This window comes from Saccoglossus kowalevskii, chromosome 2, assembly GCF_978046115.1.
Source record: "Saccoglossus kowalevskii chromosome 2, keSacKowa6.1, whole genome shotgun sequence".
Taxonomy (NCBI): Eukaryota; Metazoa; Hemichordata; class Enteropneusta; family Harrimaniidae; genus Saccoglossus; species Saccoglossus kowalevskii.
The window spans coordinates 41,233,774-41,260,845 of record NC_140642.1 but is presented as its reverse complement, the minus strand read 5'-3'; the positions used below and the strand labels follow the sequence as shown (position 1 = coordinate 41,260,845).

The following is a 27,072-nucleotide window of genomic DNA, read 5'->3' as shown; positions in this document are numbered from 1 at the left end:
GAAGATAGTTACAGTACTATGAAATAGAACTCGACAAAAATAACACACCTCCAGTTTTTAACAATACTGATAAGCTGAGAGATATCATGTATATGACACCAGCTATCCCATGTTTTGGTACCCCTGAAAAGAAAACAAAAGTGTTAACACACAAAGTGGTATGATCACTTGAAACGTAGCGATATGCCCTTCCCGAAAAAAAATGAGAAACCTTCCGCAAAATCTGCATCATTTCAGAGAAATTCATTATATATTCAAAAACTATTTGAGGTATATACTAAGACATTCAGTTACTTGTAACTCGCCTAAATGTTGGTCAATTCTTAAAAAGGTAAAATGTCCAGAACGTTGTTTTAAAAATGTCTGGATTTGTTTTACAAAGAAATACACAATTTCCAAAGAAGCGCGAAGTGTGCAGAATATCCGGTGTTCGGTAAACTTTGACACACATAGCATGTACAATTAAGCTGATTAACACCTTAAACAATAGGCGTTGCAACTCTGTTGTATAACTAGTCTGATGATGTATGTTAATTGCCAACCGCTAAACTGTGAATCTCTCAAATTTTGCATAGCTTAGGGTTATGTAAATAAAACTTGGGTATTTCTCGCACCACGACCACCAGTTGACACTGCTACGCAATGTGGGAAGGAACCATCAAAAGGTAATACAGTCCTACAACCACTCCAGTTCAAGATCTGTATACGATGGTTGTAGGACTGTAAGTCCACTGCGAGATAATTTGTTTTACACACAATAGAGGACATGGAAAACCCAGATTTGGTCTCCGGTGCGAATCTCCCATTTTCATAAAGAAATCGTATTCAAATCTTGGGCTAGCCAATTTGGTGTGGTGAGGAGCATACAGGCATTTATACCGCCTGGGGAGATGGCTAACTTGTCAAACAGAGACAAAACAATCGGCAATTATAATACACTAAAATATATATTTGAAAACAACAGCAACGGTGATGTTCGTTTACAGCAACAGAATTCAAAATACAATGTCTTGTTGGCTGCTAAATAACTGACCAGTTCATAACCAGAAGAAGTTCCAACAGGCTGGATATTACAAGAGGCGACGTCCCTTCGGTAGCAGTACAAAATGATTGTTTAGTCTGACCTGGCAGGTTTTTGGCAAAGCAATTCTCGCAGTTTAAACTTGGTGCTCTTCGGTCAAAATTCCACAGAGAAAGTCCTTGCAGTGTCCTTTCCTGGAATCAAGGTCGTTTTTTGGTGTTCGCAGTCACCATCGCTGGAATTTAGAACCTTTTTTGTGAGCTTCCTAAACGCATGTACTTAGCCGTTCAGTCCATTTTTCAAGAGCCTTCGTTTTGTGAGTGGAGAGGCAGGACAAACCAATCACTGCAGCATGTCTCAACGAGTGTCAACAAAAACCATAGCTATGAGGCAAAACTTTTCCATTACGTCACGAGTACATGACCATAATAAAAACGCACGGGCCCGTAATATCAAGTAATAACAAGGTATATAAGGAAAACTACATAGATTTAAAGAAACAGTAAAATTACCCTGGTTTCATGAATGATATGATGTTTTATCCCTTTTTACCTTGCCCATACCATCAAAGATGGAAGGGAAAGGTATATTAAGGGAAAAATTTTGTCCGGCGTTGTCGTCGTCGTTGTTGTTGTTGTTGTCATTAATAATTGTTATTGTGTGCATAATAACTTTACTAATTCTATTCCAAACTTTATCAAACTTGGTCACCTTATTCATCAGTATAAATTCTTCCCTGAGTTTGAACAACAGATGTTCTGTATGAAAATATCATGCAAAAATTGAGAAAATCTGATAAAATATTTTGACTGTTTCTACTTGACTGATCACTGGTGATACACATCAAAGGTCACTGATCTCAGTGGAAATATGCATTGTTGTATGTGTTCAATGAAGCAAATCATTTATCTTGTAATAATATCCTTGGTAATGTATCTCAGAATCCCATACTGGGTTTCAAAACCAACTCATGGAGAGATTGCACAGTCTGATACACATTTGCAAACCTACCAATAAAATCTTTACAGAAAACAAGATGTCAGAAAATCAATATAAGCACTCCTATGAATTGGGTGCCTAACTTTGATCAAGATCTGAAGCTAATAGAAAATCTGTTTAGTTCAAAGTTATCAAATCAAAAACAATACATAAAAAATACATTAAAAGCAAAACATTTCATCCACATTTTAAAAAGAAAATTATTCTAAAATATATGTATTCTGTATTTGACAAACAGTTCATTCGACAAATGAAAACTCACAGGAATATGTTTCAGCTATTAGAATAGAATGATAGAGTTTTTATAATACTAGTTTAAAAACTCACTTCAAACAAAGATTGCAGTGTTTGAAGATGTAGGTTCTCAGGAGGCAACAGTACTGTTGACTTCTCCCTCCACTGGACGCCAACTATTTAAGTTGATTTGCATACAAAGCAGAGCTTGCAACATGATAGCTATTCATAAAGGGTGTTTTTTTTTACTTTTCATATAATACAGTAGTCACACAATGAGGCAGTTCATATTTGTCTCAGTGAATCATTAATTTTTGACAGACACCTGTACAAAATACTTGGACTAAAGCCAGTTAAAATTTTCTGTTATCTTGCATGTTTTATGAATCTATTCACATCTAAATGCAGCACTTTTTTTTTCAATGAGACATTTGTTTTTATACTAAAATATCTGAATTACTTTGAAGAAAGCTGGAAATTATGTCCCTTATAATAATTAAACAAATAAGGCACCAATGTTTTTGTAAGATATTTACATCTTTTAAGGACATTCGGTAGACTGATTCCCCACTGTTGGTTCAACCCCAAAACTTGTTTGTATTCAAAATTAATTATGACAATGCATATTTATATTGAAACAAACTATGATAAAGGGAATTATATTATATAACAAAGGGCAAGGTTACCAGAGTTCAACTATGTTCTTTAACTATTACAACAAAAACGGGGACTTATGTACGTCCGGGACTTATGTACCTGTATCTTAGAAATGCCTGGACCAATCACAATCAAACTTCACACATACATCATACATGATATTCAGGGCTCATACCACTAATTGAATTTCCATAGACGACAATGTTAACATATGACGAGATTGCTATATGAAAATGATGACGAAAGTTGAAAACATGGCTCAAAAATGGGAAATCAACATGCCAGTAATCAACCATATGAAAAAAACTAACATGTTGGCCTGCTCAAAATCTCAGGTAAACAAGACACACCTACTGTTTTTGGATTGCACCAAGAGAAATCACTGGAAAAACACCAAGATTAGAACATTCGAATACACACAGAATAAACCCACAGGTACACAGCCGCTAAGTAGTAAACAAAAGACCACATGTTGGTCTCACCTTTGACCCAGGTAATTACGCCCTCAAACAGGGAGCACCTGAGAAAAAAATATTTAAAAAATTTTATTGGTTCTTGCAAGGCATTTAAATTAACCAAGGGCTACGAGCAGCCATTGGTTAATTCGTGGCATGAGACCTTATACATATGCACGATCTGATTTAAGATGGCCAAATGGCGGCCATTTTTGTGCTAAAAATCACCAAAATCAAGCATTTTTCAGCTGTTTACAGATGGATATTGTTCAAGATTGGTATATACATTAGACATTATAGGACCTTGATGCACATCGTTTTGTTTTTCAGATAAGATTAAAAATGGCCGACTGGTAGCCATTTTGTTTTAATGAATGTGGTTCAAGTGCCATAATTCTGACTTGCTTTGACTGATTATGTTCAAATTTCAAATATTCATTATAGATCATGTCATAGATTTACAGTTATATTGGTTTGACGATCCTATTAAATAATGACCGAATGGTGGCCATTTTTGTGCTAAAAAATCATCGAAATCAAGCATTTCCCGGCTGTTTACAGATGGATTTTGTTCAAACTTGGTACATACATTAGACATTATGGGTTCCTGATGCACGTCATTTTATTTTTGCAGATCGGATTAAAAATGGCCAACTGGTCATTTTGTATTAATGAATGCAGCTTTAGTGCCATATCTCTGACATGCTTTGACTGATTATGTTCAAATTTTATATATTCATTATACATGTATTCAAAATGGCTGATTTTGTTTTAATTAATGCTGTTCCAGAGCAATATCTCGCAATATTCTTTCAGATACAAATGTCAATTATTTTAATGTTAAACAATCATCATAATCATATTCCTGATATGTTTTTTTCTAGCAATATTACTATAAACAAAACTATATATCTTAAATTCGATAACTAACGGGGACTGTGCCATGCATGGCTTGTTTCTACTACTTTTGATTAAAATTGCAATTTAATTGAGTTTAATTAAACATGATATATATAGAGTTATGCTTATAACTAAAACCTATTGTAAACTGCAAATCACAATTCATCGTTTAGCAGTAGCCATAAGTATATCTCTACCCCATTGCCTACAAGGGTGTTAGGATAGAGCAGAATTCTAATGTTGTTTATGTCATAATTCTGTAGGTTTTCGTCAGATTGTTGAGGATGACCAGGTGGCCCTAATGAAGATGGGTACCTTTCCTTGTGTATTGGCACGCTTTGCACAGAATTATAACACTGAATACTTAAGGTTTGAAGATACATTTCTCACTGTGTCTTATCTCAAAGTGTTGGTTGGAGGCATCTGTGAAATTAAAGCATTTGCTAAGACGTTTCAGCAATACCATCTTGACCGAATAGAAATGGCATTATTTCTTGCGATTATTATTTTAAATCCTGGTAAGTGTTTCATTTCTATCACTAGTTAATTAACTATTATTCAATGATAGTAACTAATGACTACATTGGTTACAGCACTTTTTATATGAACTTTTGATGGCAGTAAAAATGTTTCCATGTTGCTCACCATAAAACTGACTGCTGTTGACCATGTCTACATTGTATGCACTTATTGTGTTCACTGGTATTACAGAGAGAAATGAGAGTTGGTAAAGTGTTTTGCCTTGTTGATATAATTTGTCATTTCTAATCTACTCAAGGGTGGTGTATTGGGCTGTTGCTGAGCCATGGATTGTAATATATATTTTTTTGAATAAATTGAAAATTTAGTCCATGACAATATTGTACATTTAACCCAAGCAACCAGACAAGTAAAATACGGCACATACATCGCATTTATAACTGCCAATGTTATTAAATTATCGATTGTGAATATTGTTGGAAATAGATCTCTAAAAACGAGTATGATATGCAATATTTCATTTTTATTCAAACCATGTACTCTATTACATTGTACTCTAATTTTACCAAATAAAAATCTTTCAGTTGAAACAATATTGGTGACAATTCTTGTCTTCTATTTGCCAAAAGTAATATATTAAAATGTCATATTCACATTAAAAGTGTTTGCGGGTTAGCAAATGGAAAACAGGACATTTTAAATGAATTAATGATTTATGTATTAATGCCTAAAACAGAGGAGTTGTACATTGTTGTGCAGGAGTTCAAAGCGGTGATAACAATAACAACTAAAATAGCACATGAATAGATGCTTATTTGCTTAAGATGTTTTAAAGGTACAGGTTGCAACTATTTCACTTTGAGTAAGTGCCTTCTTGATTTTATTGGACAATGAATGTTAAAAACAAATAAAAAGAAAGGCTTTTCAAATAATTTGACATGGGTGTTTTTAATAAATAATGATTTCCTCTTTGACTGCACTTTCTACACAGTATAAAGTGCAGTAGTGTATAATGTGACCATAGGTGTGGTATGATATAGAAACATAGTGTGTAGGTATAATGTGATTATAGGTGTGGTATGATATAGAAACATAGTGTGTACGTATAATGTGACCATAGGTGTGGTATGATATAGAAACATAGTGTGTACGTATAATGTGACCATAGGTGTGGTATGATATAGAAACATAGTGTGTAGGTATAATGTGATCATAGGTGTGGTATGATATAGAAACATAGTGTGTACGTATAATGTGACCATAGGTGTGGTATGATATAGAAACATAGTGTGTACGTATAATGTGATCATAGGTGTGGTATGATATAGAAACATAGTGTGTACGTATAATGTGACCATAGGTGTGGTATGATATAGAAACATAGTGTGTACGTATAATGTGATCATAGGTGTGGTATGATATAGAAACATAGTGTGTACGTATAATGTGACCATAGGTGTGGTATGATATAGAAACATAGTGTGTACGTATAATGTGACCATAGGTGTGGTATGATAGATAGATAGATAGAATTTTTTATTTGGAACGTACCAATGAAAACTTGAGTAAAGTCCAAAAATAACAATAACAAAACAAAACATTCAGAACAACAAAAACTTTCAGTATTAATACATATCAAGAATATAGAAAATAAATTTTGCAAAAATGCTAAGAATGAAAAAATCATTACTTGAAACAATAATAGGAAATAATTCATCCATGCTAAAATCTTCCAGCTTTGGGGCATAGATGTATAAAGCTGCAAGGAATCTAGATCTTTGTTCTTTGATTTGACAATTATTACAATATAAAATGTAATGTTTCTCATCCCCTACTTCATTGCATTCATGGAGATTACATAGCCTGTTTTCCTTCAAAATGCCTTTATGTCTACCGGATTCAATGGGAAGAAAACGTGCAGAAGTTCTAAATTTAGTATAAGCTATTCTATGATTTTTATTTTTAATTTTTTCCAAATAATGTTCAAATTCAAAATTTTCTTTAGCACACCTGTAAAAGTCAAGCTTACAATTGTTCAACAAATTGTTTTTCCACTTCATACGGTACAAACATTTGAGCTTCTCTTTAAAAATATCACAAAAATTGTTCTGATGTGGGTCTGAATTAGTTAGATCTGTTATGACTAGTAATTTTTGTATAAAGTTAAGCCATGGGTCATGCACAAGAGTTTTGGATTCTTCATAGGCTGCATCAATGATAGAATTGTTTGTTTTTTTACATACTAGTCTTTGATAATATTTCATAACTGAAACACAGATATCCAATATAAGTGGATATTGACCTAATTCACCTCTACATGGGTCATTAGATGCCTTCCTGTGCACACCCAGAACTCTTTTACAGAATTTAATATGAAGTTTTTCTGGAATTAATTTATCTGAGAAAAGTTTTGTTTCAAAATTGCAATTGTCAACTGTACATTTATTTTTACCAGACCCCTTGTAGATGTTCAGCATAACCCCTCCCCACACATCAGCCCCATATAAAGCTGTGGGTTTGATAATAGAGTTAAATAGTTTTTTAGCCAGACTAACAGAATAACATTCCTCACTGATCCAAAGTATTTTGTACATCTTGAACAGTGCTTTCTGTGCTTTGTCTTGTAGCCTAGACATAGCATTATGAAACTTACCATTTGTTTGAAAAACAATGCCAAGGTAATTATAATAATTAACACACTGTAATTTAGTGGCGTCCAAATAAAACTGAAATTTGTTTTCTAAGTTTTTACCTAGTCTATTAAAAATAATGATTTTGCTTTTGTTAATATTTACTTTTAAATGCCAATTGTCACAGTAATTTTGGACTGCATCAATGCACTTTTGTAACCCCTCTTGGGTTGTAGAAAACAATAGCAAGTCATCAGCATATAACAAACAATTGAGCTTCAAGCCATTTAAATCAACAGGGTCAAAATTTTTAACATCATCACAGATTCCATTAACAAAAATATTAAATAGTTGAGGACTAAGGTTACACCCTTGTTTTACCCCTCTGCATGAATTGAAATATGGAGTAATCCCTGCACTCAATTTAATGCTATATTTAGTGTTTTTATAGATAGCTTTAATAGCCTTATAAAAATTTCCTCCCACACCTAACCAAAGAAGTTTATATAACAGCCCTTCTCGCCAGACTGAATCAAATGCTTTGGAGAAATCAATAAAACATGAAAACAAATAATTCCCTGATTTTTTCAGTTTGCAATTGACATATTTATTAATTAAGGATTTAAGAATATAAATATTATCTGTTGTACGATGGTTTTTCTTGAAGCCAAACTGATTATCCACTATTTGATTAGTTTCTTGTAAGTACTTAGTTAATCTAGTATTTAGTATCATAGTATATAATTTAGATACACAACTAGAAATGGCAATGCCTCTATAGTTATTAGTGTCCTTTGGGTTACCTGACTTAAAAATAGGAATAATGAGACTACTGTTCCAATGTAATGGCATAATGCCTGAATTTAAAACTTGTGTGAACATTTTAGTAAGAGAATTAATAATAAAAGGAGCCCCATGCTTCAACATTTCATTTGAAATCATATCAGTGCCTGAAGCTTTGCCTGACTTTAAAAGTTTAATATGCTGCAATACTTCCTTATTAGTGAAATCTTGATTAATAATGTGTTTGTAATCATCTAAACTTTCCATACTACTAATATCATTTACAATAGTCTGTGAGAAGCTTTTATCTTCCACGTTAACTTTATTATTTAAACATTTAAAGTGATTTAACCATGACTCTACACTGATGTTGTCATGCTTTTGTGGGTTTTTATCTAAATCACCAAGTTCCTCAAGTAACTTCCAGAAACACTTAGGATTAGACTCCTTAAGCATAATGATTCTATTACATAAATTAGCTTTATATTCCTTTTTTTTATTCTTAATTAGATGCTTGTATTTTTTATTAATTTTATATCGTTCTTGTCTAATACTATTGTCCTTAGGAAACTTGTCTAATAAATGTGAATATTTAATTAAGTTTCTTCTTACCTCACTGACATCATTGTCAAACCACTTTTTATGTTTTGGTTTATTAGACTTTTTTTTAATTTTGGGATTGATAACTTTAAGAGAACTCTTTGCTGCTTTAATAATAATTGAATTGAAGTTAGCCACTGCTTCATCAACATCTACAAAATTAGAACTCTGATAATGTTGAAGTTTTTCCCCTATATTCTTACTAGAAATTGCTTTAATATAATTTTCCCGGCTGTCGCCATCCCAGATAAATTTGCCGGGTAAAGGGGAAAGCAGGCTATGATCATCTACCATATTATGTTTAACACATGCAGACAGAGACACAGATATAGGACAATGATCAGATAAGTGATTCAAAGGCCAAACTTTGAAATATTGAACAGCACAAAAAAGTTCTGAACTAACAATACCATAATCTACCAAACTGCTACCCCCATATTGGTGACTCGTAAATTTTCCCAAGGAGTCACCTGGAACTCTACCATTCAAAATCCTACAGTTACTAGTACAACACAGTTTAACCAAAGCTTTACCATATTTGTTGACAAATGAATCCATATTGTTTCTGTAATAATGTTCATCAATATTAAAATAATCTGGTAATGGTAAGTGGTCATTGTCATCATTAATAATGAAGTCTGACAGTTGAGCACTTCTAGCATTCATGTCACCCATGATTAGGACATCTCCCAATTCATTAAATTTGGCAATATCATGATATGATATAGAAACTTAGTGTGTACGTATAATGTGACCATAGGTGTGGTATGATATAGAAACATAGTGTGTATACTTATATGATACAAACACATATTGTGACAGATGTTTTTTTCAAAAGCACACACCTGATTTGTTTTGTTGCCTGTACAGTACAGAATCCAGTTCAAAATTTGCTTAATGACCTTCAACTTGAGGTGTGCCAGTCTTTGCAAAAGTTTCCAAAATTTTAGAAAATACCAGTCACTGGATTCTGGCAATATATTATGGTAATTGTTTGGTTGGTAGTTATTATGTTTTCATCTCCACTGACTGGATATTTTATTTTTTCATTATGTATTATAAATATTTTTTTTACTCCACAAGTTGACAATAATTTTTCCACTAAAATTCTTAGTATTTTTTCCAATACAATTTTTCTTAGATATGTTGCTGTACTATTGACATTTGGTAAATTTAATACCATTTGTGTTATATTATTCTGTAAGAAACATTGAGATTAATACAGTACATAATGGCTATGTTGACATTAGGGGATTTTTGAATGTGCCGAATATTTGTTAACGCTTCATGTATACAGAGTGACCCACATGGAACTCACTTGACTTGTGCTGATATCACACCCACATGGAACTCACTTGACTTGTGCTGATATCACACCCACATGGAACTCACTTGACTTGTGCTGATATCACACCCACATGGAACTCAATTGACTTGTGCTGATATCACACCCACATGGAACTCACTTGACTTGTGCTGATATCACACCCACATGGAACTCACTTGACTTGTGCTGATATCACACCCACATGGAACTCAATTGACTTGTGCTGATATCACACCCACATGGAACTCACTTGACTTGTGCTGATATCACACCCACATGGAACTCACTTGACTTGTGCTGATATCACACCCACATGGAACTCAATTGACTTGTGCTGATATCCAGGTATTTACGACCTAGAAATAGTGCCGTATGCGAGTACCAAGTTGCGAGTCGCAAGTAGCAAAATATGCCATATGCTAGTGGTAAAAACGGCATATGCGAGTGGTAAAATGTATCGTTTGCTAGTAGCAAAAAAGCCCTATGCGAGGGGTAATACAAAGGCTTGTAACGTTTGCTTATAATATAACAACGTACGTTCAATTGTGTTTTATCACAGTAAAATCAAATATTTAGCATGGTTATGAAATGATGTGTACATGGTTGGTTAAGATTGGCATGATGCTGTATCAAAAAGTTCGTTCAGTCGTTTGCATAGAATCGATGTTTGCTCTTCACGAAATTGCACAGGAAACGTGAAAGCACAATAACTTAATAAACGGCCATGACCAGCCAGCACACTCCGCATAACATGTGAAAATTGTTTTTTCTTTCGGTAAAATTAGTATGAACCCGTGGTCAGCGATTAAAGAATCATAAAATTATAATTGTAGTTAGTAACGGGTGCATGTTCACCGAAGGGTCACAGAATTCTTGTGTCACGCGCCGCCGTTTAAATGAAGACAATGGCAGGTTTCAAAAGTAGTCACACCTCGGAGAGGTGTTAAATTTGCCACAACCAAAGTGTTAACTAGCACACAATTCCATAATACACAGTATATAATAAAGAAATAAAGTGCATGTTGAGTGATAAGTCCGCATGTTTACGAGACGTCCCTCACACATGAAATGTATTTACACGCAACCTGGATCAAATTTGAATTGAAACAAATTGAAACAAAGAAGCGTCTGCCATTGCTTGGTCAGGATAGAGAGACAATTTTCATGGGTAAATGCTAGTAGAAGACCCTCAATGCCCCAAATACTTCGACCTAACCACTTTATTTGTACAAGTAGAAAAAGTGTTATGTTTCGTTAAAACATAGACCTTAGAAAAGATAATAACAATAAAAATATACAGTTCACATACATGTATATACTCTCAAGCAAAGATCCTGGCATAATTATAGAACTGGCCAATTATATTTACACAACACAAATATTTATTTAACATTTAAATCCTAGTTAAGTCCTTTTGTATTGTTTTTTGTACAATTCTTACATATATCTTATTATTTTAAAACTCTTTTTTGCTGTACTTATCCTATGTAAAACATTTTACAGGAAGGCAATAAAGTTATTATTATTATTACTACATGCCCGGGACTTCACGTTCAAGTATCTAACTTTCCAATACAAAACATGATTAGTATCAGCAATAATTTCTAGTACTGCCTGGATAATTGCGTATTATTAGTTGACATTTTTCTTGTGGTGTTTTTCGTCAATGTATTAAATATAAGTGCGTTGGGAAATAGCATAATTATATTGCGTGAGTAAAAGAGGCTGGTGATACTGTGTCACAACGCCGTTGAATGCGTTCTATTTATTTCCAACGCGCGTGGTCGGCGCCTCTGATTGCGTTTATTTTGTATTTTTATTTTCGAAATGTATCACTGGCTGCGTTTATTGTTACGTCTCGCAAATGTGCAAGGTCCAAGTAGTCTGGTTGAAACGTGCGTTCCCATTGGTCGACAGAATCAACAGTTTATAGGAGAATTTAGCTAAGGGCCTGTGCTTCATTACAAAGCTGTTGAAATACCACGAAATTATATAACATCACGTTATTCCTAATCAGCAAAACAGCGAGTTTGTTGTCCATGTCTTGTCTGAGACAAAATTGCTTTGAAATCAGCCATTGTTTCCATTGGATCGCGTGTGAGTTCCTGTTCAGCGAGTCTACTTGTACTGATGATAACTGTACTTCTATGATTATTTCAATGCTAACATGTCCATGCTTATTTTAACGAAACATAACACTTTTTCTACTTGTACATATAAAGTGGTTAGGTCGAAGTATTTGGGGCATTGAGGGTCTTCTACTAGCATTTACCCATGACAATTGTCTCTCTATCCTGACCAAGCAATGGCAGACGCTTCTTTGTTTCAATTTGTTTCAATTCAAATTTGATCCAGGTTGCCTGTAAATACATTCCATGTGTGAGGGACGTCTCGTAAACATGCGGACTTATCACTCAACATGCACTTTATTTCTTTATTATATACTATGTATTATGGAATTGTGTGCTAGTTAACACTTGGGTTGTGGCAAATTTAACACCTCTCCGAGGTGTGACTACTTTTGAAACCTGCCATTGTCTTCATTTAAACGGCGGCGCGTGACACAAGAATTCTGTGACCCTTCGGTGAACATGCACCCGTTACTAACTACAATTATAATTCTATGATTCTTTAATCGCTGACCACGGGTTCATACTAATTTTACCAAAAGAAAAAACAATTTTCACATGTTATGCGGAGTGTGCTGGCTGGTCATGGCCGTTTATTAAATTATTGTGCTTTCATGTTTCCTGTGCAATTTCGTGAAGAGCAAACATCGATTCTATGCAAACGACTGAACGAACTTTTTTGATACAGCATCATGCCAATCTTAACCAACCATGTACACATCATTTCATAACCATGCTAAATATTTGATTTTACTGTGATAAAACACAATTGAACGTACGTTGTTATATTATAAGCAAACGTTACAAGCCTTTGTATTACCCCTTCCATAGGGCTTTTTTGCTACTAGCAAACGATACATTTTACCACTCGCATATGCCGTTTTTACCACTAGCATATGGCATATTTTGCTACTTGCGACTCGCAACTTGGTACTCGCATACGGCACTATTTCTAGGTCGTACATACCTCTGATATCACACCCACGTGGAACTCACTTGACTTGTGCTGATATCACACCCACGTGGAACTCACTTGACTTGTGCTGATATCACACCCACATGGAACTCACTTGACTTGTGCTGATATCACACCCACATGGAACTCACTTGACTTGTGCTGATATCACACCCACATGGAACTCACTCGACTTGTGCTGATATCACACCCACATAGAACTCACTTGACTTGTGCTGATATCACACGCACATGGAACTCACTTGACTTGTGCTGATATCACACGCACATGGAACTCACTTGACTTGTGCTGATATCACATGCACATGGAACTCACTTGACTTGTGCTGATATCACACGCACATGGAACTCACTTGACTTGTGCTGATATCACACGCACATGGAACTCACTTGACTTGTGCTGATATCACACCCACATGGATCTCACTTGACTTGTGCTGATATCACACCCACATGGATCTCACTTGACTTGTGCTGATATCACACCCACATGGAACTCAATTGACTTGTGCTGATATCACACCCACATGGAACTCAATTGACTTGTGCTGATATCACACGCACATGGAACTCACTTGACTTGTGCTGATATCACACCCACATGGAACTCACTTGACTTGTGCTGATATCACACCCACATGGAACTCACTTGACTTGTGCTGATATCACACGCACATGGAACTCACTTGACTTGTGCTGATATCACACGCACATGGAACTCACTTGACTTGTGCTGATATCACACGCACATGGAACTCACTTGACTTGTGCTGATATCACATGCACATGGAACTCACTTGACTTGTGCTGATATCACACGCACATGGAACTCACTTGACTTGTGCTGATATCACACCCACATAGAGCTCACTTGACTTGTGCTGATATCACACGCACATGGAACTCACTTGACTTGTGCTGATATCACACCCACATGGAACTCACTTGACTTGTGCTGATATCACACCCACATGAAACTCACTTGACTTGTGCTGATATCATACCCACGTGGAACTCACTTGACTTGTGCTGATATCACACCCACGTGGAACTCACTTGACTTGTGCTGATATCACACCCACATGGAACTCACTTAACTTGTGCTGATATCACACCCACATGGAACTCAATTGACTTGTGCTGATATCACACGCACATGGAACTCACTTGACTTGTGCTGATATCACACGCACATGGAACTCACTTGACTTGTGCTGATATCACATGCACATGGAACTCACTTGACTTGTGCTGATATCACACGCACATGGAACTCACTTGACTTGTGCTGATATCACACCCACATGGAACTCACTTGACTTGTGCTGATATCACACGCACATGGAACTCACTTGACTTGTGCTGATATCACATGCACATGAAACTCACTTGACTTGTGCTGATATCACACGCACATGGAACTCACTTGACTTGTGCTGATATCACACCCACATGGAACTCAATTGACTTGTGCTGATATCACACGCACATGGAACTCACTTGACTTGTGCTGATATCACATGCACATGAAACTCACTTGACTTGTGCTGATATCACACCCACATGGAACTCACTTGACTTGTGCTGATATCACACCCACATGGAACTCACTTGACTTGTGCTGATATCACACCCACATGGAACTCACTTGACTTGTGCTGATATCACACGCACATGCAACTCACTTGACTTGTTCTGATATCACACCCACATACACCTGCTTTTGTTGTTGGTTGAGTTGTCATCTCCTCACCAAGCTGCGCATGATCCCTTCATAGCCTTGTGGTTTGAATCTGTATCTTGAGTGGTTTTCGCCCAGTGTTCAGAGAGCCGATCTTGTCACATTTCACCAAGATCATGTTTAATTCACCATGTACCTAACTCTTCTGACCATTTCCACACACATTTCAACACATGCTGACCTAGTTTCAACAATTTTTTTTTTGCAGAATTGCCATGTTTGAATAATTCTCAAGCAGTGTTGAACTTGAATGTTCTTGTGATGGACACTTTAAAAGCTTACTGTCTTGGTAAGTACATCATCTATAATTTTTTTTTTGATCTATAGTTGGGTATAATTTTCTTCAACTGAAAATTGAATTCTTGATGTTTTGCGAGAGATTCCATCGAATAATTGAGAATTGAGTTGGTACCCAAACTTGTTTTCATGACATTGCGATAACCATATAGTGATATCCTAATGGCTCTTCAGTGGTCATTTTGGGTTCGAAAATGGGTAAATTTGCATACAAATATGGTCACTGAGATAGGGAGTCCTAGTGAACTTTTCACTGCATGTGGTCACTGAGATAGCGAGTCATAGTGAAGATTTCACTGCATGTGATCACTGAGATAGGGAGTCATAGTGAAGATTTCACTGCATGTGGTCACTGAGATAGGGAGTCATATTGAAGATTTCATTGCAGTTCATGCAGACAGGGTGTTTAAGGTAGCGAGAAGGTTTTGTGACGTTTTTAAATAAAACATTCTCTGTCTGTTGTCTCGTTCAGAACAGTAATTTAGGTTATATATATCAAAAGACTAAGTATAGAGGTGCAGGTTCGCACAAACTGGACAGACATTGTTTACATAATTATCACGTGACATCAAAAATGGCGAACCTTGTAAAAATGACTAAGTACGCGATTGCGAGAGCACACTGCGGAATTTCCTGGTGAAATTTAAGTTATGCATTGTCCGTAATCAAGTCCATTGAAATGCGTCTCCGATAATCAAAAGACCTATTATTCCGATTTCTATGCAGGTTTGTTTTTTTGTCCCCAAATTATTTCATACTTGGCACCTTTAACAGACTATTATTCTGTGACAAAGCATTTTCTTTAAAAACCCAGACATATTTCGCACCATCATTATCTTTTGAACGATAACTGCGAGTTTGAATGTCCTAGTCCGAACGCACTTGATTTGGCGGCGGTCCCAATGAGTCGTTCTCGATCAAAACTTCAACTCGAGAAAAACGCGAAAAACAGTTTTGGTTAATAAAACACTGTATATTTGCTGCATTATTATAAATATACACTAAAAATGGCCAAACATATTAACCACTGATATCATAGAACTCATAAAGAGTGTCAGATAATGAATAATTTCAAGCTCGAGCGTGAAAAATGAAGAAAACTGCTGGCATTTGAGTCCGTACTCCAGGAACGTTCGGGTTTCCATTGTTATGCAAACGAACAACGAGGGATAATCCTCTGACAAACATTACTGTCCCACTGTACACGCTGACAGTTTACAAACAAGCTAATCCTAATAAAACGGTTTTCATGGTGAAACAAAATGGCCGATGTTTGAAAAAAAATTGCTGTGTCAGAGTGCGACACTGAGTGGCAGATTTTTCTTTGCCTCGTCTGTCAACGCTTTCTTTCTTTTCTTCGCCATTGCGTTAGAAAAAAATGTATTAGTAAAATAGAATATTGACTTGGAAAATAAAACGATTTAAAAGAAAGTTGTGCAAAGTTACAGTACTCCTTTCGCACAACCTCCCGCCCGCTTCCGCTTTCCAATCACCTTTTTCTTTCGCTTTTGCGACCGCTTGTTGAATTCAACCGGATAATTTCCGCTTTTTTTTCGACCGCGCAAACCCCGAAATATCACCGCCCACCTGCTCGCTCGCGCGCATTTAAAATTCGGACTAACAAAATAATTTCCGAGGTTCACATTGTCTTATAATTGTCTTTCTGGTTTTTATAGATGTTGAACAGATGACAAAAGTTCAAATACTTTTTTGTTTTAACTATATATAATTATATGCACGCAACCTGACCCTTTGACCTCGATTTTGGCGTGGACTGAATATTATATTTTAAATAATATTCTGACGTGAAATACAAAATGTATTTCAACACAAGTACGACATGGTTGTCTGGGGTTTCTTTCCTGATTGTTGAGTCTTCGCAATGTGTTTTGTATAATTATTGTTGTTTTCCCCCGATGCTGAAGGACCGTAAAGCTAAATGGCAGTTACATGCATGGGCTGAGTGAAAGAAAATATTTCTAAGCCTAAAATAAAACCTAATATTACACCTCTTTGTGTATTTGTTAATTTTACATATGTTTGTCATGACAGTATGTTTGTAAATATCTAGAAAAATCTCGTCTTTCGTTGATAATTTCGATTGTTTGTTTGGAATGTCGATCCCCATTGGTTTCTCCATACTGAGTTTAGGAAGGGCGTCGATCAACACCGTGACAATCAGCCGAGAGAAGACAAACATTGACCGTAATTCATGGAGATCATGTCCGTAATTTGTGGGCTGAAATCCCAAATAATTAATCAAGTATTATTATTTTAATATATATTTTATTTTACATCGCAAAACTAAACCATGCCCAAAACAGAGCTAGAGTTGTTCGCGGTGAAACAACCGCATTGAAGACGATGCAACTTCAACTAGCCATTTCTTACCTTGAAATAAAAAAAATAAAAATTCGAAGAGCATCGGGGAAAATATTAATAATCATCCTTATCAATCGCTTGCTTTATTTTATTCGAATCTATGAAATTCACGATTTTTTTACATTTGTTGGCAACTTCCGCGCTAAAAAAGATTGAAAATGTGGGTGTGGTTATTTTGCAAAGTCCTGTTGATAATACGGACAAATATGGTTCTGTGACCCAGTTCGTGCTCCGATCAGGTGACTCTCAGCCAATCAATGATGTTGTAACAAAGCATATTTGACGCTAATTGAAGGGTCGTCGTATAATCCAATCTCCGGCGTCGATTCACATAGTTGTTTGTGCTGTGACAGGCTTCAAAATTATTCGGTGAAAAACATATATTTTGACAAACTGATGGAATTTGACCTTAGTTCAAAAAGAACATACTAGGCTAAGATACATTAGAGCTCACGCGAATCAGTTTTCTCTGCAAGTTGTGAAATAAAGTAAACCAGAGTAGCGTCGATGATTTTCAGCCCTGAAGGACTTCCGTGTGAATCCTGAGTTTTGAATTGTTCATCGACTGGCCACCAAATAGTTATGGCTATAACTAAATTTGACACGTTTTTCTTTTAAGCCCAATAAATTATTCATACATGTCAAGCTCTGTTCGATTTTTTCAGGGCATGTGGTCGTTTTTAGTCGAAAATATTTTTTGTGGGAACACTTTTGCGGTACGTATACGGTATAGACCGAGCTCATTCAATGATCGTGACTTAATTTTAAAAATGTAATGTCAAATTTTACCAGATGTGGACCGATGTGGATTCGGTATCGTTATTTTTTGAATAATTCACTAACATTTCCTCGTTTCTGTGCTCTGTCAAAAGGAGTTACCTAGGCTTTTTTCACGTAACTGTCTCATTAAAATAAAAATAAAAAAATTACATCTAGAACAAGCACCCAAAACACGTAACAAGAGGTTCCAGTTCAGTTGCTTTCACGATACAAGTGTCATACAACTACTAGATTTGAAGTGTCGTACAGAATTTAATAATAGTTAATACTAGTTGTATGTTCACACTTTACTATCAAAACCACCATTTCGACCACCCATGTGCCAGTTTTCAGTGTTTGGGCGAGCGGTCAATGTTTTCAATGAGCGAGCGAGCGAAAAAAAAAAACGCGATTAAAATGCGGTCGGTTTCCGGTCGGACAAGACCGCGTGGTCGTAAATTAAGCAATAAGCGGTCGATGTAAAAGCGGAAGGTTGGGCGAAATGAGTACTGTATGACCATGTTTCCCCGACGAAATCTCGACTGACAATAATGCTGACAATGGACGTTAGATAAACACGCATTGTTTGCTACTGGAAGCTTATCACCCGTTATATCAGAATCGTCAACAACAGAGTATACAGATAAGATGTTATCATTTAAACCCTTTCAAAGATAAACATTATGCAAATATCCACGAAACGGCAGTTGTAGTCTTTTCTGCTAGTGTTTTAAAACACTAATTTGAGCAACGTTATTTCGCAATTTCGATCTTTTGTAAACCTGGGGTGATGTATCAAGGTCTAGGGTAACCGTTTTATCAATTTTTGAAAAATCAAGAAAAAAGTGAAAATTTCCCTTCTCGCTACCTTAAGTCATCGTAAATTTTACAAAATCTTGTCGTAACAAACACAAGCGTAACAGTTTCCCAAAATGTCCATCTTTGCATAATTGATGTAAACAACCTCAGTAAAATATAGTGATCTGATTGAAGAGCCTGTAAATTATGCACCCAATCAGAGTTGGCGTAGCTGATGGCCATGGACATAATGGCGTCATGTGTAATTAATATACACTCACTGAACGAAATCTGCCAATGTAATAGTGGTGTAGGAGAATACAATAAAATGTACACTTACATACAGTCCTTTGTTTATTTGTTTCTTTTTCAGAAAAATGTAATACTGGTATGACATGTTTGTATGAAACTCTACAAGCTACTGTTGTGGAACTGAAAGACATTGCACAAAAACACCAAAAGAATTTTCAAATGGCTCGCATTGAAATAGATTTGCCAGCTCTACTAGTAGAAATACATATGTCATAAAAACATCTCACCAAATGTATTGTTCCTTTCAAATAAACAGTTGCTGCCTCCATGTATGCGGCATTGGAATGCACACCATCACAAGAAGTGTTACACGTTAAATAAATGGGTAACAATTTTGCAAAGTGCCAACATGGCCAACAATCTTGAATCATAATGAGATATTAGCTGATTTCTTACACAGGTTCAATGCTGACAGTGTGAGAACTGCCTTTTGTTGACACCCAATGTCAGGTTCAATGCTGACAGTGTGAGAACTGCCTTTTGTTGACACCCAATGTCAGGTTCAATGCTGACAGTGTGAGAACTGCCTTTTGTTGACACCCAATGTCAGGTTCAATGCTGACAGTGTGAGAACTGCCTTTTGTTGACACCCAATGTCAGGTTCAATGCTGACAGTGTGAGAACTGCCTTTTGTTGACACCCAATGTCAGGTTTAACGAAAACAATACCCGGTAATTTTTGTTACTAGTTCTGGCTTGAATTCATGATTATAACCACAATTGTGGATTAAAACTGTGAAACTACTTTGATACAGAGTGACAAAAACATGAAACTTAATCTTATTTATTGTATATTTAAGTAAATATTGTATGTTTTGGACAAAAGCAGGGTAAATTATTGTGATTGGCAATTACACAAAACAACAAAACCATGAAATTACCAGATGGTTTGTGATTAATACTAACACAGGAATCTCTGTACATGCGCACAACAGATTCAATAAGTTCAAATAGGTTTGAAAAATTTCTTTTTTTGGCAAAAATCTATAAAAGCAATTCTGGTAGAAAGATTACTATTGTGATAAATGGATTGTATTAAAATGTTTAAGTAAAAACATTTTTAATGACATTCAGATTATGCCTCTGGAGCATTTATACATAGAATATAGTACACTGCCAATATGTTTTTTTTTTAATTTAACTAACTGTATTCACTTACGTGGCAAGTATAAAAGCTTATTCTGCATTTTCATAGCTTAATGTGGAATTGCCAAAGAAGGGCGCCATAACAGCTAACAAGTTCTAGATGTTGGTAATAACATAAGTTATTATAGGGAAACACAAAGTATGCAGACATGATAATACAGCAAGAGAGTATCCACCAGTGAATAGTGAACTGCCCTGCTCAGTTTTGGGTTTTGTATGTGGAGAAAGTTTGGAATTTACTTTCAGAATGAATATACCAGAAATATTACATGATAGTTATTATGTGCCTAGATAATAATATTAATATGTAGTGAGTTGATGAAATGCTGCAATATCTCTACAAAAATTATTTCAAAATAAGTGCTCACTGCACAGTGCTCAATTTTTCATTTCCTATCTTGTTAGGTTATATGTATTAAATTATTTTCTATAGAGCAAGTTTGATGAATTATCCTTGTATGAAACAATGTATGATATATATGAGGAATGAAATGTTTTTATGATTTTTTTGTTTTTACAATTATCTCTTGACTCTATCGTTCTTGTACTGTCAGATTTATTAAATATCTATATATCATATATATGGGTTCCTAATATGGAAGTAATTTGCATGTGTTCTTGTAAAGCTTTTTTATTTATGGTATACAGGGTAGTTGTATTGTAACCATAGCTACTTGATTTGTGTTATTAATTCATTGAATATGTAACTCATTTCACCAAACTCACACTTGCATTAAATGGGTTTCTATAATCACATATTGTCATCACTTAACTTGGAACATACTTTAAATTGAATGGTGTCTCTACTGTTGTAAAACCAAAACATAAGGTTGAATGTTCAAAGAAGTGACTAAAACCTTTTACCTATTGTCAGAAGTATGTATTTGTCAACACCCAAAATAGTCTCCAAGATGTTAAAAGATTTGCAGGAGCTGTCATCGAAAAAAGTTGGCTTTAATGTGTTAAAAAGGCATACAATGTTGTAAAAACTGATTAGAAAGTTGGTAAAGTTGCTCAGCAACAATTTTACTATATTGTCATACAAACTAACTCTAACCTGTTGAAAAATGGTGTACACCCATATAAGGTGTGGTTTGCTCTGTTGACAATCAAGCACAGGTTGGAATCTCTTCAAAGTTATGAGTAGTATCTAGTTTTATTAGTTGTCTATTTTCCACCAGGTTTTTACTCTGTATATAGAGAATTAAGAAAATTGTCACATGAGTTTGCCCCAAAATAATTTGTTTGGCCATTAACAAAATTGAAAAAAAACAATATTAAATAGGGGAAGAAGTTTATTTTTGCAAATCACTTAAAGGGTCTTTGTCTTTTTAACTATATGATTCCTTTATGTTTGGTGTGTACTTGTTAAGGGAGTTTCTTCGCATCATATCAATCCCCTATAGCAACCATGATTAAAAGTGCCTTTTCTGGATATGTTATTAAATAGCATGCAAAATAGCATATGACCCCTATTAATCTGCATACAGCAGAATAGCATATGACCCCTATTAAAATGCATACAGCAGAATATCATATGATCCCTATTAATATGCAAAATAGCATATGGCCCCCTATTAATCTGCATACAGCAGAATAGCATATGACCCCTATTAATCTGCATACAGAATAGCATATGACCCTATTAATCTGCATACAGCAGAATATCATATGACCCCTATTAATATGCAGAATAGCATATGGCCACCTATTAATCTGCATACAACAGAAAAGCATATGACCCCTATTAATCTGCATACAGCAGAATATCATATGACCCCTATTAATATGCAGAATAGCATATGGCCCCTATTAATAGGCATACAACAGAATAGCATATGGCCCCTATTAATATGCAGAATAGCATATGTCCCCTATCGATATGCATACAACAGAACAGCATATGGCCCCTATTAATATGCAGAATAGCATATGACCCCTATTGATATGCAGAATAGCATATGACCCCTATTGATATGCAGAATAGCATATGACCCCTATTAATATGCATACAACAGAATAGCTTATGACCCCTATAAATATGCAGAATAGCATATGGCCCCTATTAATATGCAGAATAGCATATGACCCCTATTGATATGCAGAATAGCATATGACCCCTATTGATATGCAGAATAGCATATGGCCCCTATTAATATGCATACAACAGAATAGCTTATGACCCCTATAAATATGCAGAATAGCATATGGCCCCTATTAATATGCAGAATAGCATATGTCCCCTATCGATATGCATACAACAGAACAGCATATGGCCCCTATTAATATGCAGAATAACATATGGCCCCTATTATTATGCATACAACAAAACAGAATACGACCCATATTAATATGCATACAACAGAATAATATTAATATGCAGAATAGCATATGACCCTTATTGATATGCAGAATAGCATATGACCCCTATTAATATGCAGAATAGCATATGACCCCTATTAATATGCAGAATAGCATATGACCTCTATTGATATGCAGAATAGCATATGACCCCTATTAATATGCAGAATAGCATATGGCCCCTATTAATATGCATACAACAGAATAGCTTATGACCCCTATAAATATGCAGAATAGCATATTGCCCCTATTGATATGCAGAATAGCATATGACCCCTATTAATATGCAGAATAGCATATGGCCCCCTATTAATATGCATACAACAGAATAGCTTATGACCACTATAAATATGCAGAATAGCATATTGCCCCTATTGATATGCAGAATAGCATATGACTCCTATTAATATGCAGAATAGCATATGACCCTAGCAATATGCAGAATAGCATATGGCTCCTATTGATATGCAGAATAGCATATGACCCCTATTAATATGCAGAATAGCATATGACCTCTATTAATATGCAGAATAGCATATGGCCCCTATTGATATGCAGAATAGCATATGGCCCCATATTAATATGCATAAAACAGAATAGCTTATGACCCCTATAAATATGTAGAATAGCATATGGCCCCTATTGATATGCAGAATAGCATATGACCTCTATTGATATGCAGAATAGCATATGACCCCTATTAATATGCAGAATAGCATATGACCCCTATTAATATGCAGAATAGCATATGACCCCTATTAATATGCAGAATAGCATATGACCTCTATTGATATGCAGAATAGCATATGACCCCTATTAATATGCGAATAGCATATGACCCCTATTAATATGCAGAATAGCATATGACCCCTATTAATATGCAGAATAGCATATGGCCCCCTATTAATATGCATACAACAGAATAGCTTATGATCCCTATAAATATGCAGAATAGCATATGGCCCCTATTGATATGCAGAATAGCATATGGCCCCTATTAATATGCATACAACAGAATAGAATATGACCCCTATTAATATGCAGAATAGCATATGACCCATATTAATATGCAGAATAGCATATGACCCCTATTGATATGCAGAATAGCATATGGCCCCCTATTAATATGCATACAACAGAATAGCTTATGATCCCTATAAATATGCAGAATAGCATATGGCTCATATTGATATGATATGCAGAATAGCATATGGCCCCTATTAATATGCATACAACAGAATAGAATATGTCCCCTATAAATATGCAGAATAGCATATGGCCCCTATTGATATGCAGAATAGCATATGTCCCCTATTAATATGCAGATTAGCATATGGACCCTATCGATATGCAGAATAGCATATGGCCCCTATTAATATGCATACAACAGAACAGCATATGACCCTATTAATATGCAGAATAGCATATGGCCCCTATTGATATGATATGCAGAATAGCATATGGCCCCTATTAATATGCATACAACAGAATAGCTTATGACCCTTATAAATATGCAGAATAGCATATGGCCCCTATTGATATGCAGAATAGCATATGGCCCCTATTAATATGCATACAACAGAATAGCATATGACCCCTATTAATATGCAGAATAGCATATGGCCCCTATTGATATGATATGCAGAATAGCATATGGCCCCTATTAATATGCATACAACAGAATAGCTTATGACCCCTATAAATATGCAGAATAGCATATGGCCCCTATTGATATGCAGAATAGTATATGGTCCCGTATTAATATGCATACAACAGAATAGCTTATGACCCCTATAAATATGCAGAATAGCATATGGCCCTATTGATATGCAAAATAGCATATGACCCCTATTAATATGCATACAACAGAATAGCTTATGACCCCTATAAATATGTAGAATAGCATATGGCCCCTATTGATATGCAGAATAGCATATGGCCCCTATTAATATGCATACAACAGAATAGCATATGACCCCTATTAATATGCAGAATAGCATATGGCCCCTATTGATATGATATGCAGAATAGCATATGGCCCCTATTAATATGCATACAACAGAATAGCTTATGACCCCTATTGATATGCAGAATAGCATATGGCCCCTATTGATATGATATGCAGAATAGCATATGGCCCCCTATTAATATGCATACAACAGAATAGCATATGACCCCTATAAATATGCAGAATAGCATATGGCCCCTATTGATATGCAGAATAGCATATGGCCACGTATTAATATGCATACAACAGAATAGCTTATGACCCCTATAAATATGCAGAATAGCATATGGCCCCTATTGATATGCAGAATAGCATATGACCCCTATTAATATGCATACAACAGAATAGCTTATGACTCCTATTGATATGCAGAATAGCATATGGCCCCTATTGATATGCATATAACAGAATAGCTTATGACCCCTATAAATATGCAGAATAGCATATGACCCCTATTAATATGCATACAACAGAATAGCTTATGACTCCTATTGATATGCAGATTAGCATATGGACCATATTAATATGCAGAATAGCATATGGCCCCCTATTAATATGCATACAACAGAATAGCTTATGACCCCTATAAATATGCAGAATAGCATATGGCCCCTATTGATATGCAGAATAGCATATGGCCCCCTATTAATATGCATACAACAGAATAGCTTATGACCCCTATAAATATGCAGAATAGCATATGGCCCCTATTGATATGCAGAATAGCATATGGCCCCTATTAATATGCATACAACAGAATAGAATATGACCCCTATTAATATGCAGAATAGCATATGACCCATATAAATATGCAGAATAGCATATGGCCCCTATTAATATGAATACAACAGAATAGCTTATGACCCCTATAAATATGCAGAATAGCATATGGCCCCTATTGTTATGCAGAATAGCATATGGCCCCCTATTAATATGCATACAACAGAATAGCTTATGACCCCTATAAATATGCAGAATAGCATATGACCGCTATTAATATGCATACAACAGAATAGCTTATGACTCCTATTGATATGCAGATTAGCATATGGACCATATTAATATGCAGAATAGCATATGGCCCCCTATTAATATGCATACAACAGAATAGCTTATGACCCCTATAAATATGCAGAATAGCATATGGCCCCTATTGATATGCAGAATAGCATATGGCCCCCTATTAATATGCATACAACAGAATAGCTTATGACCCCTATAAATATGCAGAATAGCATATGACCCCTATTAATATGCATACAACATAATAGCTTATGACCCCTTTAAATATGCAGAATAGCATATGTCCCCTATTAATATGCATACAACAGAATAGCTTATGACCCATATAAATATGCAGAATAGCATATGGCCTCTATTAATATGCATACAACATAATAGCTTATAACCCCTATAAATATGCAGAATAGCATATGGCCTCTATTAATATGCATACAACATAATAGCATATGACCCCTATTAATATGCAGAATAGCATATGGCCCCCTATTAATATGCATACAACAGAATAGCTTATGACCCCTATAAATATGCAGAATAGCATATGGCCCCTATTGATATGCAGAATAGCATATGGCCCCTATTAATATGCATACAACAGAATAGAATATGACTCCTATTGATATGCAGAACTGCATATGGCTCATATTGATATGCATACAACAGAATAGCATATGGCCCCTATTAATATGCATACAACAGAATAGCTTATGACTCCTATTGATATGCAGAATAGCATATGGCTCATATTGATATGCATACAACAGAATAGCTTATGACCCCTATAAATATGCAGAATAGCATATGGCCCATATCAATATGCAGAATAGCATATGACCCCTATTAATATGCATACAACAGAATAGCTTATGACTCCTATTGATATGCAGAACAGCATATGGCTCATATTGATATGCATACAACAGAATAGCTTATGACCCCTATACATATGCAGAATAGCATATGGCCCCTATTATGCATACAACAGAATAGCATATGGCCCATATCAATATGCAGAATAGCATATGGCCCCCTATTAATATGCATACAACAGAATA

The 27,072-nt window shown here is 35.4% G+C and overlaps 1 protein-coding gene across 4 annotated transcripts in view; it reads left to right on the top strand.

Moving 5' to 3' along the window:
* Positions 1–21,379, top strand: part of LOC144354711 (uncharacterized) — a 34,429-nt gene extending 13,050 nt beyond the window's left edge. For all 4 annotated transcript variants that reach the window (XM_085495654.1, XM_085495648.1, XM_085495650.1 and 1 more), the window contains 3 exons: positions 4,530–4,784; positions 15,141–15,221; positions 19,542–21,379. In XM_085495654.1, the coding sequence (XP_085351780.1) occupies positions 4,530–4,784; positions 15,141–15,221; positions 19,542–19,696 (491 nt within the window). In that variant the 3' untranslated portion in view covers positions 19,697–21,379. The remainder of the gene's footprint in view (positions 1–4,529; positions 4,785–15,140; positions 15,222–19,541) is intronic.
* The last annotated feature ends 5,693 nt before the right edge of the window (positions 21,380–27,072 follow it).